This window comes from Neoarius graeffei, chromosome 3, assembly GCF_027579695.1.
Source record: "Neoarius graeffei isolate fNeoGra1 chromosome 3, fNeoGra1.pri, whole genome shotgun sequence".
Lineage (NCBI taxonomy): Eukaryota > Metazoa > Chordata > Actinopteri > Siluriformes > Ariidae > Neoarius > Neoarius graeffei.
This window is the reverse complement of record NC_083571.1, coordinates 28,520,054-28,545,479: the sequence shown is the minus strand read 5'-3', so window position 1 is coordinate 28,545,479 and position 25,426 is coordinate 28,520,054. Positions and strand designations below refer to the sequence as shown.

At 42.4% G+C, this 25,426-nt stretch overlaps 1 protein-coding gene across 1 annotated transcript in view; it reads right to left on the bottom strand.

Annotated features, from left to right (window-relative positions):
- Positions 1-1,588: 1,588 nt before the first annotated feature.
- Positions 1,589-25,426, bottom strand: part of ugt8 (UDP glycosyltransferase 8) — a 99,434-nt gene continuing 75,596 nt past the window's right edge. Inside the window, exons 4-6 of the mRNA XM_060916594.1 lie at positions 22,641-22,717; positions 16,909-17,128; positions 1,589-4,428 (exon numbers count right to left, since the gene is read on the bottom strand). Coding sequence (XP_060772577.1) covers positions 4,068-4,428; positions 16,909-17,128; positions 22,641-22,717 — 658 coding nt within the window. The 3' untranslated portion in view covers positions 1,589-4,067. The remainder of the gene's footprint in view (positions 4,429-16,908; positions 17,129-22,640; positions 22,718-25,426) is intronic.

The window sequence follows — 25,426 nt, the reverse complement described above, 5'->3', positions numbered from 1 at the left end:
TGGTTAGGTTAATATGGGATGGCCTTGAGTGAGGCACCTAACTCCCAGCTGCTCCCTGGGTGCTGTTAGCATGGCTGCCCACTGCTCTGGGTATGTGTGTGTTCACTGCTTCAGATGGGTTAAATGCAGAGAGGAAATTTCACAAGTGTGTGATGAATAAAGTTGTGCTTTCTTTTCTTGCTGATCAACAGTTTCCAGAAACATTTAGTTGCAGTTATTGCTGCACAAAGGGGTCACACCAGATACTGAAAGCAAAGGTTCACATACGGTACTTTTGCCACTCACATATGTAATATTGGATCATTTTCTCAATAAGTAAATGACCAAGTATGATCTTTTTTGTCTTATTTGTTTAACTGTGTTCTTTTTATCTACTTTCAGGACTTGTGTGAAAATCTGATGATGTTTTAGGTCATATTTATGCATAAATATAGAAAATTCTAAAGGGTTCACAAACTTTCAAGCACCACTGTAGGTGTGAATGTGAATGGTTGTTTGTGTCTATATGTCAGCCCTGTGATGACCTGGTGACTTTTCCAGGGTGTACCCCGCCTCTCACCCATAGTCAGCTGGGATAGGCTCCAGCTTGCCTGCGACCCTGTAGGACAGGATAAGCAGCTACAGATAATGGATGGATGGATGGATGGATGGATGGATAACCCAACCCTAATCTATACTTCACAACTTTGTCTCTGACATGTTTGGAGTGCTCCTTGGTTTTCATGTTGCTTGATTAGTAGTGTTGCAGAGTCAGGGTCCTTCCAGAACAGGTTGTGTTCTACAGACCTCATGTGACAGATCATGTGACACTTTGATTGCACACAGGAGGATCTTAACCAACTAATTATGTGACTTATGAAGTGAATTGGTTGGACCAGCTCTTTAGAGGTTTTATAGGAAAGAGGGTGAATACCTAAGCACACTCTAGATTTCCGTTTATTCATCTTATTGTCACAAAAAAAACCCACTATTTACACCTTTAAAGTCATAGGCATGTTGTGTAAATCAAATGGCGCTAACCCCCCAAAATCCATTTTAATTCTAGCTTGTAATGCGACAAAACACCAAGGGGGATGAATACTTTAGCAAAACCCTGTACATGAAGGGAAAAGTTTCTATTCCAATACTTCTGGAAGATGGCGGTATGGTGGTGCAGTGGTTCGCACTGTCGCCTCACAGCAAGAAGGTTCTGGGTCTGAGCCCAGCGGCTAATGGGGGCCTTTCTGTGTGGAGTTTGCATGTTCTCCCCGTGTCTATGTGGATTTCCTTCGGATGCTCCGGTTTCCCTCACAGTCCAAAGACATACTGTTAGGTTAACTGGCTACTCTAAATTGCCCATAGGTGGGTGGGGGTAGGGTGTGCGTGCGCATGCATGTGCGCGCGCGCGCATGTGTGTGTGTGTGTGAGAGAGAATAAGAGTACGCCGAAAGGAACTGGCCACCCTGCTGCTGCAATTCTGGCCAGGTCAACCAAACCCAAACATGGTTCACCTCAAGCACAGATCGGGTTCAGCAGTGATGGCAATGACTGTTGGGAGAAATCCCTGAGGTCAGAAAAGGGGGTGGGAGGAGAATAAAATGCTCTCAGATTTTAGGCAAACAAAATATTTAATGTTTATTTAACATTAGTATTTTTGTTTACATACTATATTTACAACAGACACACGATAGACACTTTAAAATATTTAAATCATTACTTAATAAAAAAAAAAAGTGTAAGCAGGCATAAACTAAGTCGATGGAATCTGACAGTCAAAGGAAAGAAAGGGTTGAGAAATGAAACGGGAATTTTTCCCTGGAGCATGTTTAAAATTAGCGGCATAAAGATCGCGCTGGACACACCCCCACACACACACACTTTGTATAGCTGCTCATGTACGCTCATTTTCCACTGCATTAAGCAACTAAAGTTATTTCTTCCACTACTAGGCAACTATTAATACTGTAATTATGTCCAAAAACATGAGCAGAAAGTGATGGTTAAATGGATTAAAGAATTTTCTGTGTGTAGCCATTTCTCCAGTCATAGCTTATTTGCATTTGCAGCCATTTCGCAGCCATGTACAGTACAATATTCAAGTATGGAAGTAATTATAAACAGTGCTTGGCTGGTAAAATGCCTAAAGCTCACAGACAAAATGGCTGAACTCTTGCATTTCTGTGAATTATTTACACATTTGTATTGTTTGGTTTTGTGTTATCTGACACAATCACTGGATTGAGATGTCAGTCATGTTTTTCACTGCGAAAGTATTCGAAGGTATGACAGGATTTCACACAATCCATAAACTCCAAACACGCTCAATCTTATTATTATAATCTTTAGTCATAATTTCGACTTGAGATCGAAGATCTGTGATATTTTTTCTGAATTATACTGTATCGACAGAAATAAAAATTTGTTTCGAATTGTAGCCTGTTGCATGAGCGAACACATGGATAGTACAAATCATTCTGATTTGTGTGAAATGTTCTCGGAACTTTTCAAGCAGCAGAGCTAAAGGGACCAACCCTAAATGATCACAGCTCAAAAAAACAAACAAACAAAAAAACCTGGCTCCAAAGAGGCGAGGCGGGGCGTGGTGCGTCACGTAATATCAACTACAGTCCCAAAGATTTACGATACAAGGCCTCATAAGACACTCACTCTGTGAGAAGCTATTGGACATACATCAGCGCTTTGTTTATACTACACATCAACAATCAAACCTGTTTCACTCTCACACACACACACACACACACACACACACACACACACGCACACACACACACACAAGTTAAGTGCCTGAAGGCAGAATGAAAGGGAGTATGAATACAAGAAAGATGGTAGCAGAAGATTAAAAGAAGTGTTTTTCTGTTGTATTTAAGAGAAGAGCCATAACATTGGGATCATTTTAATCTATTAATGTTGCCTATCATTTGAAAACACCCTTCAAACAGATATCTACGCTTTAAAGAATTTAATTTAAACAAAGCTTTAAAGATCCTAATAGGGGAAAAAAAAAAAAAGCAGGTGGGCTTGCTCTATGGCGAACTAGTATTACCTGTTAGGAGCAGCACAGTTTCTCTAAATCACACTGCATCATCAGCGCTAAAGGAAAACTCCACCCTGAAAAACATTCAATGTTTATATTGAAATACCTGCACGTGTTTAGTGAATCTACTGCCGATTTGTCAGCTAGTGCTGTATTTTTCATGTGCGCTGATGGCACGGGGGATGTTGCTGGTGCTGGTACAACTGTGTTTAGCAGTTACAATGGCAGTATTAGCATAAAAATCTGTTTGTCAGAGCACTGGACTAAAGCGCCGCTGCATCACCCTTTTTAAGTATTGAGGCATCGCTATCGGCACTGCTGGATTCTGTGAAAACTGACGTGAAAACAGGCCATTGTGATGAAGAATTGAATTTTCAACCAAAATTAAAATCATGAGACAAATCTTTTGCACCATTAAAGATCACATTCAGTATATAATTACTGATATTAAAGTCATTCAGGGTGGAGTTTTTTTTCTTTAAGTCCCGCCATCACTCTCATCACACTAGCAACAACTAGTATGTTTAGGATGTCTAACAAGCTGAAAAACAAATCATATTTAGGGGACGTGAGCACCTTCAGTATAGATAAGCAAGAAAAGACTTCCAAAAATTAGCTGAAAAATAAATAGTTATTCCATACAGACACCTGAAACTTGAGACATGGTCAGGAGGGAAACTATTTCATAAAATTTTTTTCTAACATCAGAGATAAAAAACAAAAAACAAAACCTGTCACTCTTTTCCTACAAGGATGGAGTCGATATTCCCACTCACACACCAACGTTCACTGTATCCAAATGGACGAGTGAAGAAATCAGATTCTAATCAACAAAGAAGAGCAATCCAAATTTTGTTTTTTCTCCCCTCCTGTTCCATTTGGCGTTCAGCTCATGCCTTCATCTTATTTTGTTTATTTGCTGGTCTGTTCACTTGTGTGTTTATTTCCTGTCGCACATGGCATGTCGTTAGTTTTTCCTCTTTAGTATAGCTTCAGCGTCTATTATTTATTTTTATTTTTTTGCCTAGGTCTGTTATTTGAGCTTCTTGTCAAGACTCTTGACTTGACCGTTGCGTTTGTGCTTGCCGTTCGCGATGCCGTTGTGACAGTGCCCGTTGGCCTTTTCCACCAAGGCCGTGCGCCTCCTCAAATATGAGCGGACGAGTCGTACTATCCAGTACACGCAGTAGCAGATGAGAAACAAACCCAGCCCCAGGATGGCGGTGACGTCCAATAGGAAGTACTGGTAGACGGGGACACTGTAGACGGCTGAGCGCAAGTGTTCGGCGCCTTGGTGCCGCAGGATGTAGTTGATCCAGTAAACAGCACGTGTCACTGGATGCCCCGGCTGATCTTTGTGGATCTCAGACAATTTCAGGGCTTTCTCTCGATACCTGAAAGAAGTAGAAGAATGAGAAACAGAAAAAGGAAAAGAAGTAAAGTCAGTGAGATGAGTGAGTGGGTGCAAACAAAAAGATCAAATCCCCTAAATGATGTTCTTCCTCAGACAGATGTTTTTGTGAATGACTGCGTGGCCATGAGGGAAAAGTGTCCCTGCACAGAGAAACAGGAAGTTGCTGTAGAGTGATTTCATGGTCCAATTTAAGGGTGTACATTTTTTGGACTCGCAGCAAGTCACAAAAGAGATGAGAACCACTGGAGTAAGTAAAAAAACAAGCAAACAAACAAAAAAACTGGTATTAGATTCATTTTAATCAGTATTTTACAGAAAAAAAGCCAAAAGAAAAAAGTGAATGATGCCACAACACTCTTTGGGAGGGTAAGACAAAACAAACAGGAGTCCTGTACTTCCTCCCTGTGACCACAAGGAGGCACCAGACCATCAGTTTTGTGCCTCGACACTAAATTTTTCCAAAGTTGGCACACCAAACCCAATGGCATCATCTTTTGTGCTGAACACGGCCAACAGGTTCTTATTGACTGATGTGATGTTTGTTGTAGATGTAGCAATCGTTTAAACACCAAGTAACCACGAATACTGTGTTGGATAACTTTTTTTTTTTCCTTTCTGCAATGTCTGCTGAAGATGAAAAATCTTCAACACTCTAACATGGACTTCTCCAAGTCACACCATATCTGAAGCATTTGTAAAACTCTAGACTCAGAAATGACCATTTTTTGATCCAAAATCTTTTAGATGTTTTTGGAAATCTAGACCATATCTTCTGGAACACTGTAATAATAATTTTTCACTGTTTTTGTTTACTTCAGCTTACATTATCTAAGACTCAGCAACTCTGAAGAAAGCTTAAGTTCCGCCCACACGTTAGTTTGTGTCGTTGTGATATACGTCACGTTACAAGCTAAACCTTATAAACCACACCAACTAGAGTGGACACCGTATTGTGTTTTTAAAAACAATTTTTCTCAAGAAAACACATTGTACACATTCCTTTCTATCCCTGATTGCAAGGATATCACACAGGAATTAAAATATTAATTATTGCTGGATTTATATTTAACAGCGGATGAGTCTGGTATTTTCATGACCATATTCACTTGTGTTCTTTTGCCTTAAAACATAAACATGTGTTTTGGTGAACCAGCTCCGACTTGAAAGTGTAATTAGATGTTCCCCACTGAACTGTACACACAAACGTCATGCTTGTGCAAATATTCCGTTAGGAAGGACACTGACCGGCTTCCACTCAACCCAAGCCTTTAAACCTGAGTCACCCTGATTGGACTGGAATTAAAAATTAACTTTGTGTGCATCGGAATGAGGACAGCGCTCTCCCAGTTTCCATTTATTCTGCATCAGAGAACATCATTTTTCCTTTTTTCCCAGAAAAACATACAAATCTATTCCAAACTACGATCGTTACTGCAACACTGACATTCCTACATTGCAAGAATATCTATATCAGAGCACTGTTCTGAAATCTTCTGATTGGTCAGAATTTGTATTTATATAGTTTTTAATTTTCTGTTACAGAAGCTTGTTTTACAATAGTAACAACTTCCACTGGATTTGTCTCGCAGAGACTCTAAAGTAACAGATTAAAAACGTGTGTAATTAACGACATGGTGACGTTTTGTCATTTATGGGCGGGGTCTCCACAGCATCATTGCTTCTCGGTAACATAAGCCGTGTTTGCTTCATTCATTCATGCAACAAATTAATATTAGGGAAAAAAAACAGGGATTTTGCATATTAATATTTTGAATTGTTTAAATTTAAACTTCTACATTGTACATAAGGTTATTTTACTCTTTTTTCACTTTTAAATGCAAGGTCAGAGTTTTCAGTTTAACATGCAGATCATGATAATCACGACAACATATTGTGGATTATTATACATACAGGCCACTTTTTCGATGGAATAAAAACATGCATTCTATTCCCTTCTAGCGGGTTTCATTCATTTGGTTTGATAGCATGCAATATGTTAGCATATCGCTTATCCTTCGTGTATTATGTCACTCTACCCAGTGGAGAATGAGCGTTGAATATGGTTTACGATATTGCATGGTTGTCAAGACATGACGTCACACATTGGAGACGTAAAACTTCTGCGCTAGTGAGTGACTGTGACAATTTGTAAACAAACATAGTCGCCAGGTTTGCTTCGTTAAATATAGAATATTTTGAGAGAATTTTGAAAGAGAACGACACGTTGAACGCCCAAAAAGAACGTATAATAATAATAATAACAACAACAACAATAATAATAGCTTTTTCTCATGGTAAATCAGATATATTCCATTCAGATAATTCGTCTTTGACTTGTTCAGTATCATGCTAGCGGAATGGAATATATCTGATAGATCACTCAATGCCAGTCAATATTATTTAAATATTATTAAAAGTAAAACAGAGTTTGTCAGTCTGCTTAATATTGCTGTGGATTAAATTAAATTGTGAAACAATTTTAAGTTTGACTTGGAAACTTGATGGATAGGGGTGTTTTGGCTTTCTGCCTTCCAGTGAATGTCACCTCCAAATCCTTCAGATGAATGAGATAAGAAGCGAGTAGGTGAACAAGGGCACTCACGTTGCTGCTGCTTCTGCCTGTGCACACAAAATCACGTGTGTGTGTGTGTGTGTGTGTGTCCGTGTCAGGTAGAAATCAGGTTGTGTCGGGTTATATCACCACACCACTCAGGCGTGGATTATGTTCCTAGAACAACACAATTTCCAATAGAGGAATATTCCACTGTTTTTTGTTTTTATTACACATACACAGTGCTGTGCAAAAGTCTTAGGCACATGTAAAGAAATGCTGGAGACCAAAATGGCTGAAAAATAATGAAATGAAATGTTTCAACATTAAAAAGAATACTATAAACAGTAATCAGTAAGCCATAACAAATGACACAAAAAGTCAATATTTGGTGTGAGACAACCCTTTGCTTAAAAATAAATAAAGAAAAACAATTATTTATCTCATCTCATTATCTCTAGCCGCTTTATCCTTCTACAGGGTCGCAGGCAAGCTGGAGCCTATCCCAGCTGACTACGGGCGAAAGGCGGGGTACACCCTGGACAAGTCGCCAGGTCATCACAGGGCTGACACATAGACACATACAACCATTCACACCTACGGTCAATTTAGAGTCACCAGTTAACCTAACCTGCATGTCTTTGGACTGTGGGGGAAACCGGAGCACCCGGAGGAAACCCACGCGGACACGGGGAGAACATGCAAACTCCACACAGAAAGGCCCTCGCCGGCCCCGGGGCTTGAACCCAGGACCTTCTTGCTGTGAGGTGACAGCGCTAACCACTACACCACCGTGCCGCCCACAATTATTTATAATTTTTTTTATTTTTTATTATTTATTTATTTTAAGCAAAGGGTTGTCTCACACCAAATATTGACTCAGGTACAGTGAGTGCAGTTTTATAAGGAAATGAGCTGTAGGTTTTACTGAGCATCTTGCAGAACCAGCCACAGTTCTTCTGGACACTTTGTCATACTTGCGTCTTCATTTTGCACCAAAACCCAGTGGCCTTCATTATAAGGTATTAGGCAGAGACCCGTCCACCCGTAAATTTGACGGGCGATTGCCGATTTCAACGGGCAAGTATACACACAGACGGATACTGAAACGGACGATAATGCTGAAAATTTTCGCACATGAATACTCCCACATGTCATCCGATAAATCCAGTTATGTTCCGCCCACACACGGACTGGCCATCGGGAGTAGCGGGAGTTTTCCCGGTGGGCTGGTGGTTCAGCGTGGGCCGGCGGAGAAAAAAAAAAAAAAAACAGTTGCGCGCTGGCCTTTAATATGATAAGCAATGTTAACAGTTTCTTTAACAAACTGTTAACATTGCTTATTACAGTTGCGCGCTGGCCTTTAATATGATAAGCAATGTTAACAGTTTGTTAAAGAAACTGTTAACATTGCTTATCATATTAAAGGCCAGCGCGCAACTGTTTTTTTTTTTCTCCGCTGGCCCACGCTGAACCACCAGCCCACTGGGAAAACTCCCGCTACTCCCGATGGCCAGTCCGTGTGTGGTTCCGCCATCATTTACAAATCGTAAGAAACACAGTTTAATACGAAAAATACTGAAAACTTGAAATGAAAAATCAGAATATTTCATCGTTTCCGCCATTTTGGCCCGCACTGAATCTTGTAACATGCGGACTGAATAAATCGCGAATTCTGATTGGTCGAAAATTGCCAAACACCCTGCGTTGTAGTTTCCTCTTTCTTGGCGGGAGAACCGCATTTTTTTTTGCTGACTCACTCTTCTGGATCAAGATGAATCCCAACAAACGCCCCAAATTGAATGTGACAAAAACTGATTCGTTTTTCCACAAAAAGACAGAAAAGGTATGTGTGATACATTGATTAACAAGGGGGGTTCATTGGGGTATGGTAAAATAGAATACTGTTGGGTTATTTTTTTTTTATTAAATACTGTAACTAGATCAAAAGATTATATACAATTCATTGTTGTTTATTTTCTTTTCACTTTTGTTACCAAATCAGACACCATACATACATCTGATACATTCAGGAGTGAAACTGAAAAAAATACAAAGTAAAAATATGCAATATTTCTGATCAAAAATTACACGCCATTTCACCCTGAAAATGTCCTAGAATGCAGGAAATGAAGTCTAAATTTCAAAAATTTTCTGGGGGGGCATGCCCCCAGACCCCCCTAGAGGGACTTCGCGCCTGCGGCGCTCGTCTTCGCACCTGCGGCACTTATCAGGATTATATAAAATATTATTTTTGACTGGTAAATTTCTTTTTCTGCCTAATACCCTACTTCATTATATTTTCTTTTTTAATCTGAAAAGTGATCCCTTATGTAATATGCTGCTCACAGGGCTCGACATTAACTTTTAAACCCACTAGCCCTGGGGGTGAGTGGGGGTTAATTTCCACTTACCCCCACCACCCTCAATTTTATCACTTGCCCCCTATTTTGAGAGGACTATTTTTCTTAGGAAAACCATAGAATAGTTATGAATTGCAACATAAAATGATCACACATTGAGTTGAAGTTTGGTTATTGATTAAGTTTATTATTAAGTTTGGTTATTGGTTACTTTTTGCTTGTAACGGACAATAACAATTTTATCCAAAATAATTTTTCCTGCCCTAGTCGATTTATTTCCATTTCACATGCGTGCAGCTGTTGTAAAGTTCACAGTGTTTGTGTAGAACTCTCTGACTGGAGGTTCATTACTCATTAATGTCTCGTCTCGTCTTCTTCCGCTTATCCGGGACCGGGTCGCGGAGGCAGCAGTCTAAGCATGGAAGCCCAAACTTCCCTTTCCCCAGACACCTCGGCCAGCTCCTCGGGAAGAACACCGAGGCGTTCCCAGGCCAGCCGAGAGACATAGTCCCTCCAGCGTGTCCTGGGTCTTCCCCGGGGCCTCCTCCCGGGGGGACATGCCTGGAACACCTCCCCAGGGAGGCGTCCAGGAGGCATCCGAAAAAGATGCCCGAGCCACCTCAGCTGGTTCCTCTCGATGTGGAGGAGCAGCGGCTCTACTCCGAGCTCCTCCCGAGTGACTGTGCTTCTCACCCTATCTCTAAGGGAGTGCCCAGCCACCCTGCGAAGGAAACTCATTTCAGCCGCTTGTATCCGCGATCTTGTTCTTTCTGTCATTACCCAAAGCTCATGACCATAGGTGAGAGTCGGAACGTAGATCGACCGGTAAATTGAGAGCTTCGCCTTTTGGCTCAGCTCCTTCTTCACCACAACGGACCGGTAAAGCGACCGCATCACTGCGGAGGCTGCACCGATCCGCCTGTCGATCTCACGCTCCATCCTTCCCTCACTCGTGAACAAGATCCCGAGATACTTAAACTCCTCCACTTGAGGCAGGACTTCTCCACCAACCTGGAGAGGGCAAGCCACCCTTTTCCGGTCGAGAACCATGGCCTCGGACTTGGAGGTGCTGATTCGCATCCCAGCCACTTCACACTCGACTGCAAACCGCCCCAGTGCATGCTGAAGGTCCTGGTTTGAAGAAGCCAACAGGACAACATCATCCGCAAAAAGCAGAGATGAAATCCTGTGGTTCCCAAACAGGATTCCTTCCGGCCCCTGGCTGCGCCTAGAAATTCTGTCCATAAAAATTATGAACAGAACCGGTGACAAAGGGCAGCCCTGCCGGAGTCCAACATGCACTGGGAACAGGTCTGACTTACTGCCGGCAATGCGAACCAGACTCCTGCTCCGTTCGTACAGGGACCGGACAGCCCTTAGCAAAGAGCCCCGAACCCCATACTCCCGAAGCACCCCCCACAGAATACCACGGGGGACACGGTCGAATGCCTTCTCCAGATCCACAAAGCACATGTGGACTGGTTGGGCAAACTCCCATGAACCCTCGAGCACCCTATGAAGGGTATAGAGCTGGTCCAGTGTTCCGCGACCAGGACGAAAACCGCATTGTTCCTCCTGGATCCGAGGTTCGACTATCGGTCGAATTCTCCTCTCCAGTACCCTGGAGTAAACTTTCCCTGGGAGGCTGAGAAGTGTGATTCCCCTATAATTGGAGCACACTCTCCGGTCCCCTTTCTTAAAAAGAGGGACCACCACCCCAGTCTGCCACTCCAGAGGCACTGTCCCCGACCGCCACGCGATGCTGCAGAGGCGTGTCAACCAAGACAGCCCCACAACATCCAGAGACTTGAGATACTCAGGGCGGATCTCATCCACCCCCGGTGCCTTGCCACCGAGGAGCTTGCAAACCACCTCAGTGACTTCGGCTTGGGTAATGGACGAGTCCACCTCTGAGTCATCAGCCTCAGTCTCCTCAGTGGAAGACATGACGGTGGGATTGAGGAGATCCTCAAAGTATTCCTTCCACCGCCCGACAATGTCCCCAGTCGAGGTCAACAGCTCCCCACCCGCACTGTAAACAGTGTTGGCAGAGTACTGCTTCCCCCTCCTGAGGCGCCGGACAGTTTGCCAGAATTTCTTCGAGGCCGACCGATAGTCCTTCTCCATGGCCTCCCCGAACTCCTCCCAGTTCCGAGTTTTTGCCTCCGCAACTGCCCGAGCTGCAGCACGCCTGGCCTGCCGATACCCGTCGGCTGCCTCAGGAGTCCCGGAGGTCAACATGGCCCGATAGGACTCCTTCTTCAGCTTGATGGCATCCCTTACTTCCGGTGTCCACCACCGGGTTCGGGGATTGCCGCCACGACAGGCACCGGAGACCTTGCGGCCACAGCTCCGAACAGCTGCGTCCACAATGGAGGTAGAGAACATGGTCCACTCAGACTCAATGTCCCCCGTCTCCCTCGGAAGCTGGGAAAAGCTCTCCCGGAGGTGGGAGTTAAAGACCTCCCCAACAGAGTGCTCGGCCAGACGTTCCCAGCAGACCCTCACCATACGTTTGGGCCTGCCAGGTCTGTCCAGCTTCCTCCTCCGCCAGCGGATCCAACTCACCACCAGGTGGTGATCAGTTGACAGCTCAGCCCCTCTCTTCACCCGAGTGTCCAAGACATAGGGCCGGAGATCAGATGAAACGACTACAAAGTCGATCATCGACCTCCGACCTAAGGTGTCCTGGTGCCACGTGCACTTATGGACACCCCTATGCTCGAACATGGTGTTCGTTATGGACAAACCGTGACTAGCACAGAAGTCCAATAACAAAACACCACTCGGGTTCAGATCGGGGAGGCCGTTCCTCCCAACCACGCCCCTCCAGGTGTCACTGTCGTCGCCCACGTGAGCATTGAAGTCCCCCAGTAGCACAATGGAGTCCCCAGTCTGAGCACCCCTCAGTACCTCTCCCAGGGACTCCAAGAAGGCCGGATACTCTATACTGCTATTTGGCCCGTAGGCACAAACAACAGCAAGAGCCCTCTCCCCAATCCGAAGGCGCAGAGAGGCGACCCTCTCGTTCACTGGGGTAAACTCCAACACATGGCGGCTGAGCTGGGGAGCTATAAGCAAGCCCACACCAGCCCGCCGCCGCTCACCACGGGCGACTCCAGAGAAGTGGAAAGTCCAGCCCCTCTCGAGGAGCTGGGTTCCAGAGCCCAAGCTATGTGTGGAGGTGAGCCCGACTATCTCTAGCCGGTACCTCTCAACCTCCCGCACAAGCTCAGGCTCCTTCCCCCCCCAGCGAAGTGACATTCCATGTCCCAACAGCCAGCCGCTGTGTCCGGGGATCAGGTCGTCGAGGCCCCTGCCTTCGACTGCCACCCAATCCACATTGCACCAAACCCCTACTGCTACCTCTGTGGGTGGTGAACCCACAGGAGGTCGGGCCCACGTCACCTCTTCGGGCTGAGCCCGGCCGGGCCCCATGGGCAAAGGCCCGGCCACCAAGCGCTCGCATACGAGCCCCAACCCTGGGCCTGGCTCCAGGGTGGGGCCCCGGCTGCGTCCTACCGGGCGACGTCACGGTCCTGGATTTTTTCTCCATAGGGGGTTTTTGGTGAACTGCTCTTGGTCTGGCCTGTCACCTAGGACCTGTCTGCCTTGGGAAACCCTACCAGGGGCATAATGCCCCCGACAACATAGCTCCTAGGATCATTCAAGCACACAAACCCCTCCACCACAATAAGGTGGCAGTTCTAGGAGGGGACTCATTAATGTAGAAACCATAAAATAGAAATCTATGACAACATTTGTATGAAGAAAATAGGGTGTCAAGACTTTTGAACAGTACTGTGTTTGAGAATATTTTTTTTGTTATATCATCCATCTCTAGGTTTAAATGAAAAAAAAAAAAAAAAAACCCGTGCTGCGTCCTGACAGACAAGATAATGTTTGAGTTTAAAATTATTGTTTAGAGTGTACGTTGTGGGTTTTATACAGACCTGGCAACCTGTAACTGAATGAGTGCAGCCGGCCTGTCCTGACACAGTGTGGTTTTTTTAATAAACCAAGAGGTGGATGATTATAAATAAATAAATAAATAAGCAAACCCCGATATATAAATATTTTGCACAGGACTGTGTTCCTCTGATAACAGAAACAAAGCTCCAGCTCTCTCTGCTCTTAATCTGTTCTGTTCTTTCCAGGGGCGATTCTAGCATCTGATCTTTGGGGGTGCTTAGCCCCCAGAGCTGACAGAGGCACCTGGCTTGAACGACACCGCGTTTATTCCGCATTTAGACTAGACTTAACTAGACAAGAAGACTAGACTAGACAAGACTAGACTTATGCAATGTTTTAACAGAAGCTGACCCAATAAACTATGATATCTACACATTTACAACCACTGACACAAATATTTACGTTATATTTTTAACTAAACAAGACCTACTACTGCATTTGTAATGTTGGAGCTATTCATTTTGAACAGTGGTAATTGTTAATTAATGTGTTATTGTGTATTGTGTAATAATAGTATGTATTATTATGATTTTACATTAGTTTACATTAGTAAACGCTATGTTACATTAAATAAAATTGACTAACACACGGTGGTCTAGCACCGTAGCACTTGTACAGCTCTGCACAAAAGTATCTCGATATGGATGATAAATGTCGTTTTTATCATTCTGTTCATAGACCAGGGAACATCAATATTGCATTATGCATATTATTGTGTTGTGTTTAACAATTGTAACTCCAGTCCGTACCTTCACATCTCGCTATGCCAGTAATACTCAGGTGCTACTTCGAGTTCCTCATCGGCGTGGAATCCAGTTAAAAAAAAACACCATGTCGTAGCAAGCACTCGCGCGGACACGCAACCCAATCAGAGGGGACGCAAGGAGGAGAGGGATTTTACTGCTCATAGAACTATCACGTAACAGGTGAATTCAAGAACACACACACGCCCGCGCACACATTCATTGCGCAGTGTGCAAAGGCACTTATTTCTGAAAATTACGTCCAAAAGCAGTGTTTTTGAGGGTGCTGAGCTAGGGGGTGCTGAGCTCGTTTTTGGGGGTGCTTGAGCAACCCCAAAAATAGGCTAAACACGCCCCTGGTTCTTTCAGGATTTATCGTGCATGTCGCTCCTTGTTGAGTTTTTTATGCCCGAGTTGTTTGAAACCAATCTGGGTTTTCTGTGTCGAATAAAGAAGCGGCTTCACCTGTAAGAAAATCAAACACTTTCATGAAGGAGCTAACTCGAATGCGAGCAGAAAAAAATAAAACAAGATTCTTAAGCAAACTCTTCCATCCTCACTTCCGACTTTCTGTTTTTGTAAAATACATTTTAAATACAATCGTGAATTTCTCTGGAGTTTTTAGGCTGAGCTCTTCTCCTCGTATCCTTTAACCACCCATTCCTCGTTGTTCTTGAAGCATTTGCTTCTATTTATTCACATTTTTCTTGATAGCGGGGAGACGGTAATGCCTTTTATCTGTTTCTCTGTTTGAACGAGCAAAAACAGCACAATTTTTTTTCCTCTCTAAATTTGTAGTTTATTTCTTTTATATACAGCCTTTTTTGCATACTTGGTACTTTTGCACTACTCGTTCACTGCCTTATCTTTTTCTCTTTATATATTTTGCTGCTGTAACAATGTAAATTTCCCCTTGTGGGATAATAAAAGGCTCTCTTATCTTAAAAATGAACCATACTGAAGACAGATTAAGCCTTGCTTGCATGAAAAAGATGGTGTCTGTCTGACCCCAGCTGTAATTATCACGTGATGCGTGACATCATGCACAAATTGTTGTACCATACTACAACAGCGGGGGGATATAAAATAACTTGCAAAGCAGTAAATGAAACCAAGACTAAGAAAACAGCCAAGACATGATGGTGGATACGTAGTGAGGGATGCTTTTAGGAACTGAAATTAAAGATCAAAAAGCCTAATTTTTGTTGTGCTAGCACATAATATATGCCCATTCCAACTTACCTGGTCGGGCATGTCGGGGATATATCCCACTTGCCCGAATGCATGTTTCACTTGCCCCGGCCAATCGGGCAGTGCTTAATGTCAAGCCCTGGCTCAACATTAACAACAAACATTTTTTTCTGTAACATTTAATTTACTAAACTGTTTTTGTTATATCAAATATAACATTCGATAAACACTCGATAATGTAGAAGTCATAAAACAGAAATCTATAACAAAATTTGCATGAAAAAAAAAGGGTGCTTAAGACTTTTGCACAGTACTGTATATGCAACTGACGTATTGGAAAAATAGATATAATGGCTTCAACAAATACAAATAAATATGATGGTACATATTTGTTTAATGTGCGAACATTCAAAATGCAGGATTATGGTTATAAAATGAAAATTCTGCCCTGCGATCATAAAGGAGGCCGTGAGGATTTTGATCCAACAGAATGAACAAGTGTTGCCAGACAAAACAAACCTTGCCCGGTAGCACTTATGATGAATATGAAGGAAGATATCGCGAAAAAACAATTTTGACCTTTCTGGTGACCTTGACCTTGTGTGTGAACAGACTTGGCCAATAAACATGGTTCTGATTCTCTGCTGTTCTCAGCCAATCAGAATACACTATACTGCTCTCACACCATACTGCGTGATTGTTACACTCTTACAGCACAATGACACTGTATATGAGGCAGTAGCCAAGAAAACCTTGACTGGACGACCCTCAAAATGTTGGAGGTTCTATTTGAGACCAATGTCCATCTATCCTTAAGGTTTCATGAAGATTGGTCCAGCCATTTTCCCATAACATCGTTTACAAAAAACAACACCAAAAACAATACCTGGCCCCTGGTGGACTCCATCCCAGGGCGAGGTAATATGATGTGTTTTTTTTTTTTTTACATATTTCACATAATTTTCATGAAAATACATATGTGAAGTCTGAAAAATGTGACAACAGTAGTAACCTTAATCTCAAGGTCAGAGTTTTAACATATCTTTTCATAGTCTAAAGGCCAATTTATGCTGACAACCCAGTCCTCACAGATAGCGTCGCAGACAGTGTCTGCGTAGACCTCCCACCTTCGCAGACGCTCTGTGCGCACCTCCCAAAAATTGTGACCACCGCAGAAGCCTCGCAGACAGCGCCGCAGACAAGAGGGCTCTGATTGGTCCACTCTACATCCGCTGTACACGCACTTCCGCTTCCCTACTTTCCCGGTTTGGTTTGTTTTCACGACCGGCATTTTTAAAAACACGAGCGAAGATGGAGCAGCATGAAGAGCGGTTGATTGAGAAAGTACGTACATCTATACGACTCCAGTTCTAGTCATTATAAAAAAAAAAAGTTCTAGTCATTATAAGTAACCGGAGGATAAACACTCCACTAACCACACCCACCAACTACTCCTAGCGACTTCGCGCCCCCTTGCGTTGTGCCGGTGAATAACATAGCGCACGCCTATTACTTCCCGCTCAACGATAAATTACAACTGTCTGCGAAAAGCTATCTGCGAAAGCCTTGTCGCAAGAGCATGCAGAGGCCTTAAGCCTGAAACCCTGTGTGTGTGTGTGTGTGTGTGTGCGCGCGCGTACCTGCTGTCTGTGATGACGTTAAGCATGGCTGTGTAAAGATCCTCCTCGCTCATTTTCTTCCACTCCAGCATGATGCCCATGCCTTTGGCTTGCACTCGTGTCATGGTGTCGTAGTGATCGCCAAAGAGGGGCACTCCGACGACGGGCACGCCGTGGTACATGGCCTCGTAGATGCTGTTCAGACCGCCGTGACTCAAGAATGCCCTCGTGTTTTTGTGTCCTAAGAAATGGAGATAGAAATTTTATCTGCTTGTATTCGAGTTCCTGTATTTGTTCAGCATCAGAAGCTCCTTATTTTTCTGAAGGTACACAGTGGATGGGCATTTGACTTGGAAATCGGCACTTTCTGTCAACTTCGGTGCACCAACATTCAACGAATGCACACAGGCTGGTGATGAATTAAAGGAATCATAAACAGTGTGTTAGTAATGTGTTAAGCCAATAAACGCACACATCTCTGTGACTGTACTCAATATTCCACTGTCTCTCAGCTGGGTTCAGATCTGGTGAGTTTGAAGAGCATAACATTTAAATGATTTACATCATTTTCATCTTGAGCAAACTCAAAAAGAAGGGGCGGAGTCACACTGGAAGAGACTACACCCATTAGGACAGAGGATATCAAAGCGATATCCTCTCGTGACCGAAACGCAATTGAAATTGGTTCACCAAACATCCTTTTCACTATTGTGCCCATCATAAAGCACAACAATATTTTATTATTTTAGTTTTGTATTAAACATATGTTTTGGTGGAACTCGGCTGCTTTGAAACTCAAAATCTAAACAAACACAGCCCCTCCCATCACTATTCTCTCTATGAGCACAGTCCTGAAAGTCGTTTTGGTTTGTTTCTTTCTGGAAATCCTTAGGGCTCTTTTATACCCATCAATCCGAATCAGAGCAACACTGAATCATTTTCACTGATTCATTCATTTGAATTGATTAATTTGCCATTTGATTTGATTTAGTTTCATGGATAATTAATTGAACCTAAAAGCAATAAATGATAGAAAATGAAAGAGGGTTATGTAGATTTTTTTAAACATACACAAATTTGATACCATTGATCGTTCCATTCTTCTGGACAGACTAGAAAATGTTGTGGGAGTTAAGGGAACGGCCCTCTTTTGGCTCAGCTCTTATTTAACTGATCGCCATCAGTATGTTGATGATGTAAATGGTGATTTTTCTAGACATACTGAAGTAAAGTTTGGTGTTTCACAAGGTTCTGTCTTGGGTCCACTGCTTTTTTCTTTATATATGTTACCTCTGGGTGATATTATTTGTAAGCATGGTATTAGTTTCCACTGTTATGCTGATGAGACACAGTTGTATGTTTCTGCAAAACCAGATGAGAGACACCAGCTTTACAGAATTGAGGAATGTGTGAAGGACATTAGACACTGGATGCTTATTAACTTCCTTCTGCTTAACTCTGACAAGACTGAAGTACTTGTACTAGGACCCCATGCAGCTAGAAGTAGGTTTTCTGATTACACAGTAACTCTGGATGGCCTTTCTGTTTCTTCATGTGCAGCAGTAAAAGACCTCAGAGTGATTATTGACCCCAGTCTTTCATTCGAAACTCATATTGATAACATCACCCGGATAGCTTTCTTTCATCTCAGAAATATTGATAAGATAAGAAATTTAATGTCACTACACGACACAGAAAAACTAGTTCATGCTTTTGTTACCTCCAGGTTGGATTATTGTAATGCCTAACTGTCTGGATGTTGCAATAAGTGCATAAACAAGCTCCAGTTAGTTCAAAATGTAGCAGCAAGAGTCCTTACTAGAACTAGGACCACATCACCCCTGTCTTATCCACACTGCATTGGCTCCCAATCAAATTTCGTATTGATTATAAAATACTACTATTGACCTTTAAAGCACTGAATGGTCTCGCACCACAGTACCTGAGTGAACTTCTGCTCCGCTATGACCCGCCACGCCTACTTGGATCAAAAGGTGCAGGCTATCTGCTGGTACCTCATATAGTGAAGGCTACATCAGGGGGCAGAGCCTTTTCTTACAAAGCCCCACAGTTATGGAACAGCCTTCCAAGTAGCGTTTGGGAATCAAACACCGTCTCAGCGTTTAAGTCTCGGCTGAAAACATATCTGTTTAGTCAAGCCTTGTGTTAATGGTGTTTATGAGGTAAAGGTGTAGATCTGGAGGGTCCTCAGACAGAGTGTTTGGTAAACTGGGATGTATGGATGCTGTCAGTCCCCCACTCACTTGCTCACTCGAGTTTGTTGACGGTGTAGTGGCTGCTGCTTTATGTCCCGGGGCTCCCTCATGCCTGTGTTACCTTCTGGCTCTCCCCTTTTGGTTGTGCCGTCATAATTAGTTTTGCCGGAGTCCCTGCTTACACTCAGCGCAAAATGTATACTGTTTCTACTTATTCAGGTGACACTGGGCATACCTAACAACCTGTGTCCCCCCCCCCCCGCATCACTCCTGTGGAGGACAGCCCCATATGGACAGTTGAAAGTCACACTTGGAAAACACTCTGGACTCTTATAGTAATGCTTTTATGGCTGAGGACTACAGTTGACTTGCTAACTTTAGGACTGCAGTTGTCATGAACAGTTTTGCACTCAAGTTTCCATCAATGAAGAGTTTATAACATCAACGAAACTGACTTCATATTAAAACTGTTAATGTTATAATTATGTTGTCTTATCACCCAAATGAGGATGGGTTCCGTTTTGAGTCTGGTTCCTCTTGAGGTTTCTTCCTCATGTTATCTGAGGGAGTTTTTCCTTGCTACCGTCGCCACAGGCTTGCTCATTGGGGATAGATTAGGGATAAAATTAGCTCATGTTCAAAGTCATTCAAATTCTGTAAAGCTGCTTTGCGATAATGTCTACTGTTAAAAGCGCTATAGAAATAAACTTGACATAAAACTCTTCAATCATTGCTTCCAAATACAGCGACAGAAATTAGATAAAAGAATCATTGCCAAGTGTGCCGAATTCACAAAATAACCCAAACTCTGAGAACCCTGAGTGCTCAGTATGTTGGATAATTATGTAAAGACTAGTGTGTCACATCCTGCGTTTGTTTCCTTTCATTTTGTTTTCATGTTACATGCTAGTCTACTGTATGTACTAGCTTTGTTGGCAGATTAGCAAAGCAAGCTTCACCAGAGGCACCAACAATCTCTACAAACTTCCTTCCAAGCGTTATATTTCTTCATAATACTCATACATAACCACAGATCAGTTTTTGTTTGTTTTTTTCAGTGTCAATCAATAAATGTGAACTAACTGCAGCAGGAAGTAAACGTGTGACAGCGAATAAAAGATTATTTTTTTTCCACTTTACCACATCATACCCAACATGCATAAAATTGAGAAACTCTGTTGCATGTTAGAATGAACTGTGAAGAGGCGGAGCTTTCTAAACTGACAAGTGATGTGATTGACAGGTGAGCAAAGAAGCCTGTTAGAGCTGCTACAGAAATGTCACCTTTAATGTAATCATAATAAAACAAAACAAAACCATTTATGATGCTCTATACACACACAGAGCTATCAAACTGTAAATACTAATAAATTCAAATGTTCCTTGGTTCTTTCCTGGTTCCTCTTCTTTAATAAAGCGTTAATATATTTGCAAATTCATTAAACTCTGACAAACCACACACACACACACAGAGAGAGAGAGACAAAAGAGAGGAGTTCTGAGTGCAAGGATCAATGTGTGTGTTGTCTAAGACAATATTTAGCCAGCAATGATTAAATGAGTGATGTATTTATAGTGTATGCAGGTTTAAAAAAAAAAAAACGTGTTAAATATGGAGAATGAGAAGAACATGGAGTAGAATCTCTCTCTCTCGTTCTCTCTCTCTCCCTCACACACACACACACACACTTCTCCAGGCTATGTATTCAAAACCAGGGAAATTAGCCTAAAGGTCTGATCAGGTGAGGTCACAATCCTCTGTGAGTATGTGAGAGAGAGAGAGAGAGAGAGAGAGAGAGAGAGCGAGCGCGCACCGAGAGCACAATGTGCCATTGACAGACACAGGCAGGATGTGAGCCAGACACCAACTAACAATCAGATAATTTGCCTTACTCTCTCTTTTTGAAAAGCATTTTCTTCTACAAGTACAGTTGTGCTTGAAAGTTTGTGAACCCTTTAGAATTTTCTATATTTCTGCCTAAAAATGACCTAAAACAACATCAGGTTTTCACACAAGTCCTAAAAGTAGATAAAGAGAACCCAGTTAACAAATGAGACAAAAATATTATACTTGGTCATTTATTTATTGAGGAAAATGATCCAATATTACATCTCTGTGAGTGGCAAAAGTATGTGAACTTTTGCTTTCAGTATCTGGTGTGACCCCCTTGTGCAGCAATAACTGCAACTAAACATTTCCGGTAACTGTTGATCAGTCCTGCACACCGGCTTGGAGGAATTTTAGCCTGTTCCTCCATACAGAACTGCTTCAACTCTGGGATGTTGGTGGGTTTCCTCACATGAACTGCTCGCGTCAGGTCCTTACACAACATTTCGATTGGATTAAGGTCAGGACTTTGACTTGGCCATTCCAAAACATTAACTTTATTCTTCTTTAACCATTCTTTGGTAGAACAACTTGTGTGCTTAGGGTCATTGAATTGCTGCATGACCCACCTTCTCTTGAGATTCAGTTCATGGACAGATGTCCTGACATTTTCCTTTAGAATTCGCTGGTATAAGTCAGAATTCATTGTTCCATCAATGATGGCAAGCCATCCTGGCCCAGATGCAGCAAAACAGGCCCAAACCATGATACTACCTCCACCATGTTTCACAGATGGGATAAGGTTCTTATGCCGGAATTCAGTGTTTTCCTTTCTCCAAACATATCACTTCTCATTTCAACCAAAAAATTTTATTTTGGTCTCATCTGTCCACAAAACATTTTTCCAATAGCCTTCTGGCTTGTCCATGTGATCTTTAGCAAACTGCAGATGAGTAGCAATGTTCTTTTTGGAGAGCAGTGGCTTTCTCCTTGCAACCCTGCCATGCACACCATTGTTGTTCAGTGTTCTCCTGATGGTGGACTCATGAACATTAACATTAGCCACTGTGAGAGAGGCCTTCAGTTGCTTAGAAGTTACCCTGGGGTCCTTTTTCCTCAATAACTAAATGACCAAGTATAATATTTTTGTCTCATTTGTTTAACTGGGTTCTCTTTATCTACTTTTAGGACTTGTGTGAAAATCTGATGATGTTTTAGGTCATATTTATGCAGAAATATAGAAAATTCTAAACGGTTCTCAAACTTTCAAGCACCACTGTATGTGAGGGATGGACAGATGGATGAGGGGATGAATTGAGGGAAAGAATGGATGAATGCAAAACAAAGTCTCTCTGTGTCAGTTACCCCCCGCCCCACACACACACACGTTTCTATCATTGTGAGGACCATCCACTGACATTATGATTAATGTAGCTGATTAATGCCTCGTGGGACCAGAAAAACGTCTTCATGAGAGAAAAAAAAAAAAAAAACTGTCAGACATTGCTCTCCTTGTGGAAATATTTGGAACCCACTGAGACATACACATCACACACAGGGACTGACACAGACCAACACTTCAGAAAAAGTCAAAAGGATAAGTTTCACACGTATGTCAACGTGCTCGTACACACACACACACACACTGAGTCAGCATGCGTGTGTGTGTGTGTGTGTGTGTGTGTGTGTGTGTGTGTGTATACACTCACCCAACAGGTCATTCTGTGGCATCCACTCCACTAGTTTTGTATTCTTGCCCAGGTTCCTCGGGGGAACTCCAGAAAATCTGCACAGAAACAGAAGAAAGATTGACATCTAGGGTCACGTGATCTTGTTGCCATTGAATTGGTAGACTCTACAAGGGACCTAGCTCCAGGCCAATCAGCCGAGCCATGCTTTTCTCCTTTGTTTACAGTGTCCACACTTGGCAGTTCAATAAAATAACGATCAGATTGCAAATAACAGCAGTGTCCCATGAAATACGGTCAACACGTAATACATCAACAAACCTCACTCAAACGTAGGAGCAGACAATATCTCCACACTGGTCATTATGGTTTTATTACTGTGTGATAATTAACCTCACATATCACATTATTACCTTCTCCATGCCATGCCTTTGATACCTACTGGGACATGTACAATGTGACATGTTATATGAAGCTAATTAACAACAGTTTGGTACTTTTTGATAACACCACAACATTAAGTGTCTAAATTCTCTTCTACATCAACAACACATCATACCCATATTTTTATTCGTTTATACCTACATTCATGTGGAAGGTTGTAAAAGTTTGTTTAAAAGTTGGTTTCAAGTAATTCATAAGTTTACAAGCTCACAAATTATTACTTTTGTTATTGCAGCTACAAACACCAGATCCAACACCAGCCTCTCTTTTTCTCTCTTCACATTAAGAAAGTTTATTTAATTTTTTTTTTTTAAATCCCCGCATACCAGGGAACCACAAAGTCCCTGTTACTACAGAAGCGATAATGCATCACGTCAAATGTATTAAAAGGGACATATTATGAAAAACTTACTTTTTCAGTGCTTATGTACAACCCCGATTCCAAAAAAGTTGGGACAAAATACAAATTGTAAATAAAAACGGAATGCAATGATGTGAAAATTTCAAAATTCCATATTTTATTCAGAATAGAACATAGATGACATATCAAATGTTTAAACTGAGAAAATGTATCATTTAAAGAGAAAAATTAGGTGATTTTAAATTTCATGACAACAACACATCTCAAAAAAGTTGGGACAAGGCCATGTTTACCACTGTGAGACATCCCCTTTTCTCTTTACAACAGTCTGTAAACGTCTGGGGACTGAGGAGACAAGTTGCTCAAGTTTAGGGATAGGAATGTTAACCCATTCTTGTCTAATGTAGGATTCTAGTTGCTCAACTGTCTTAGGTCTTTTTTGTCGTATCTTCCGTTTTATGATGCGCCAAATGTTTTCTATGGGTGAAAGATCTGGACTGAAGCCTGGCCAGTTCAGTACCCGGACCCTTCTTCTATGCAGCCATGATGCTGTAATTGATGCAGTATGTGGTTTGGCATTGTCATGTTGGAAAATGCAAGGTCTTCCCTGAAAGAGGCGTCGTCTGGATGGGAGCATATGTTGCTCTAGAACCTGGATATACCTTTCAGCATTGATGGTGTCTTTCCAGATGTGTAAGCTGCCCATGCCACACGCACTAATGCAACCCCATACCATCAGAGATGCAGGCTTCTGAACTGAACGCTGATAACAACTTCGGTCGTCCTTCTCCTCTTTAGTCAGAGTGACACGGCGTCCCTGATTTCCATAAAGAACTTCAAATTTTGATTCGTCTGACCACAGAACAGTTTTCCACTTTGCCACAGTCCATTTTAAATGAGCCTTGGCCCAGGGAAGACGTCTGCGCTTCTGGATCATGTTTAGATACGGCTTCTTCTTTGAACTATAGAGTTTTAGCTGGCAACGGCGGATGGCACGGTGAATTGTGTTCACAGATAATGTTCTCTGGAAATATTCCTGAGCCCATTTTGTGATTTACAATACAGAAGCATGCCTGTATGTGATGCAGTGCCGTCTAAGGGCCCGAAGATCACGGGCACCCAGTATGGTTTTCCGGCCTTGACCCTTACGCACAGAGATTCTTCCAGATTCTCTGAACCTTTTGATGATATTATGCACTGTAGATGATGATATGTTCAAACTCTTTGCAGTTTTACACTGTCGAACTCCTTTCTGATATTGCTCCACTTTTTGTCGGCGCAGAATTAGGGGGATTGGTGATCCTCTTCCCATCTTTACTTCTGAGAGCCGCTGCCACTCCAAGATGCTCTTTTTATACCCAGTCACGTAGACCTATTGCCAATTGACCTAATGAGTTGCAATTTGGTCCTCCAGCTGTTCCGTTTTTGTACCTTTAACTTTTCCAGCCTCTTATTGCCCCTGTCCCAACTTTTTTGAGATGTGTTGCTGTCATGAAATTTCAAATGAGCCAATATTTGGCATGAAATTTCAAAATGTCTCACTTTCGACATTTGATATGTTGTCTATGTTCTATTGTGAATACAATATCAGTTTTTGATATTTGTAAATTATTGCATTCCGTTTTTATTTACAATTTGTACTTTGTCCCAACTTTTTTGGAATTGGGGTTGTAGAAAACTGGCTCCTGACCAATCAGAATCGAGCTTTCAACAGCGATGTAAGTTACACCTTTATAAATGTTTATGTAGGGTTTATGGCATGGAGTCAAACCAGGATGATTAATGAAAAGGTTAAATATGGAAGCATATCATGTGCACACGAGTGGAATACTCAATAGTAATTATTTTATGCTCTGATATTTCTGAAACGTGTGAGCAGTTCAAGATGGCACAAAAATCTATATATGGGCTTAGTTGTCCATGGATGCGTCTCTCCAGTTATTCTGGTGTGGACATCAGGGACTTGTACCCATGTGTCCTCCCTGAGGTGGTCCAGTCACAG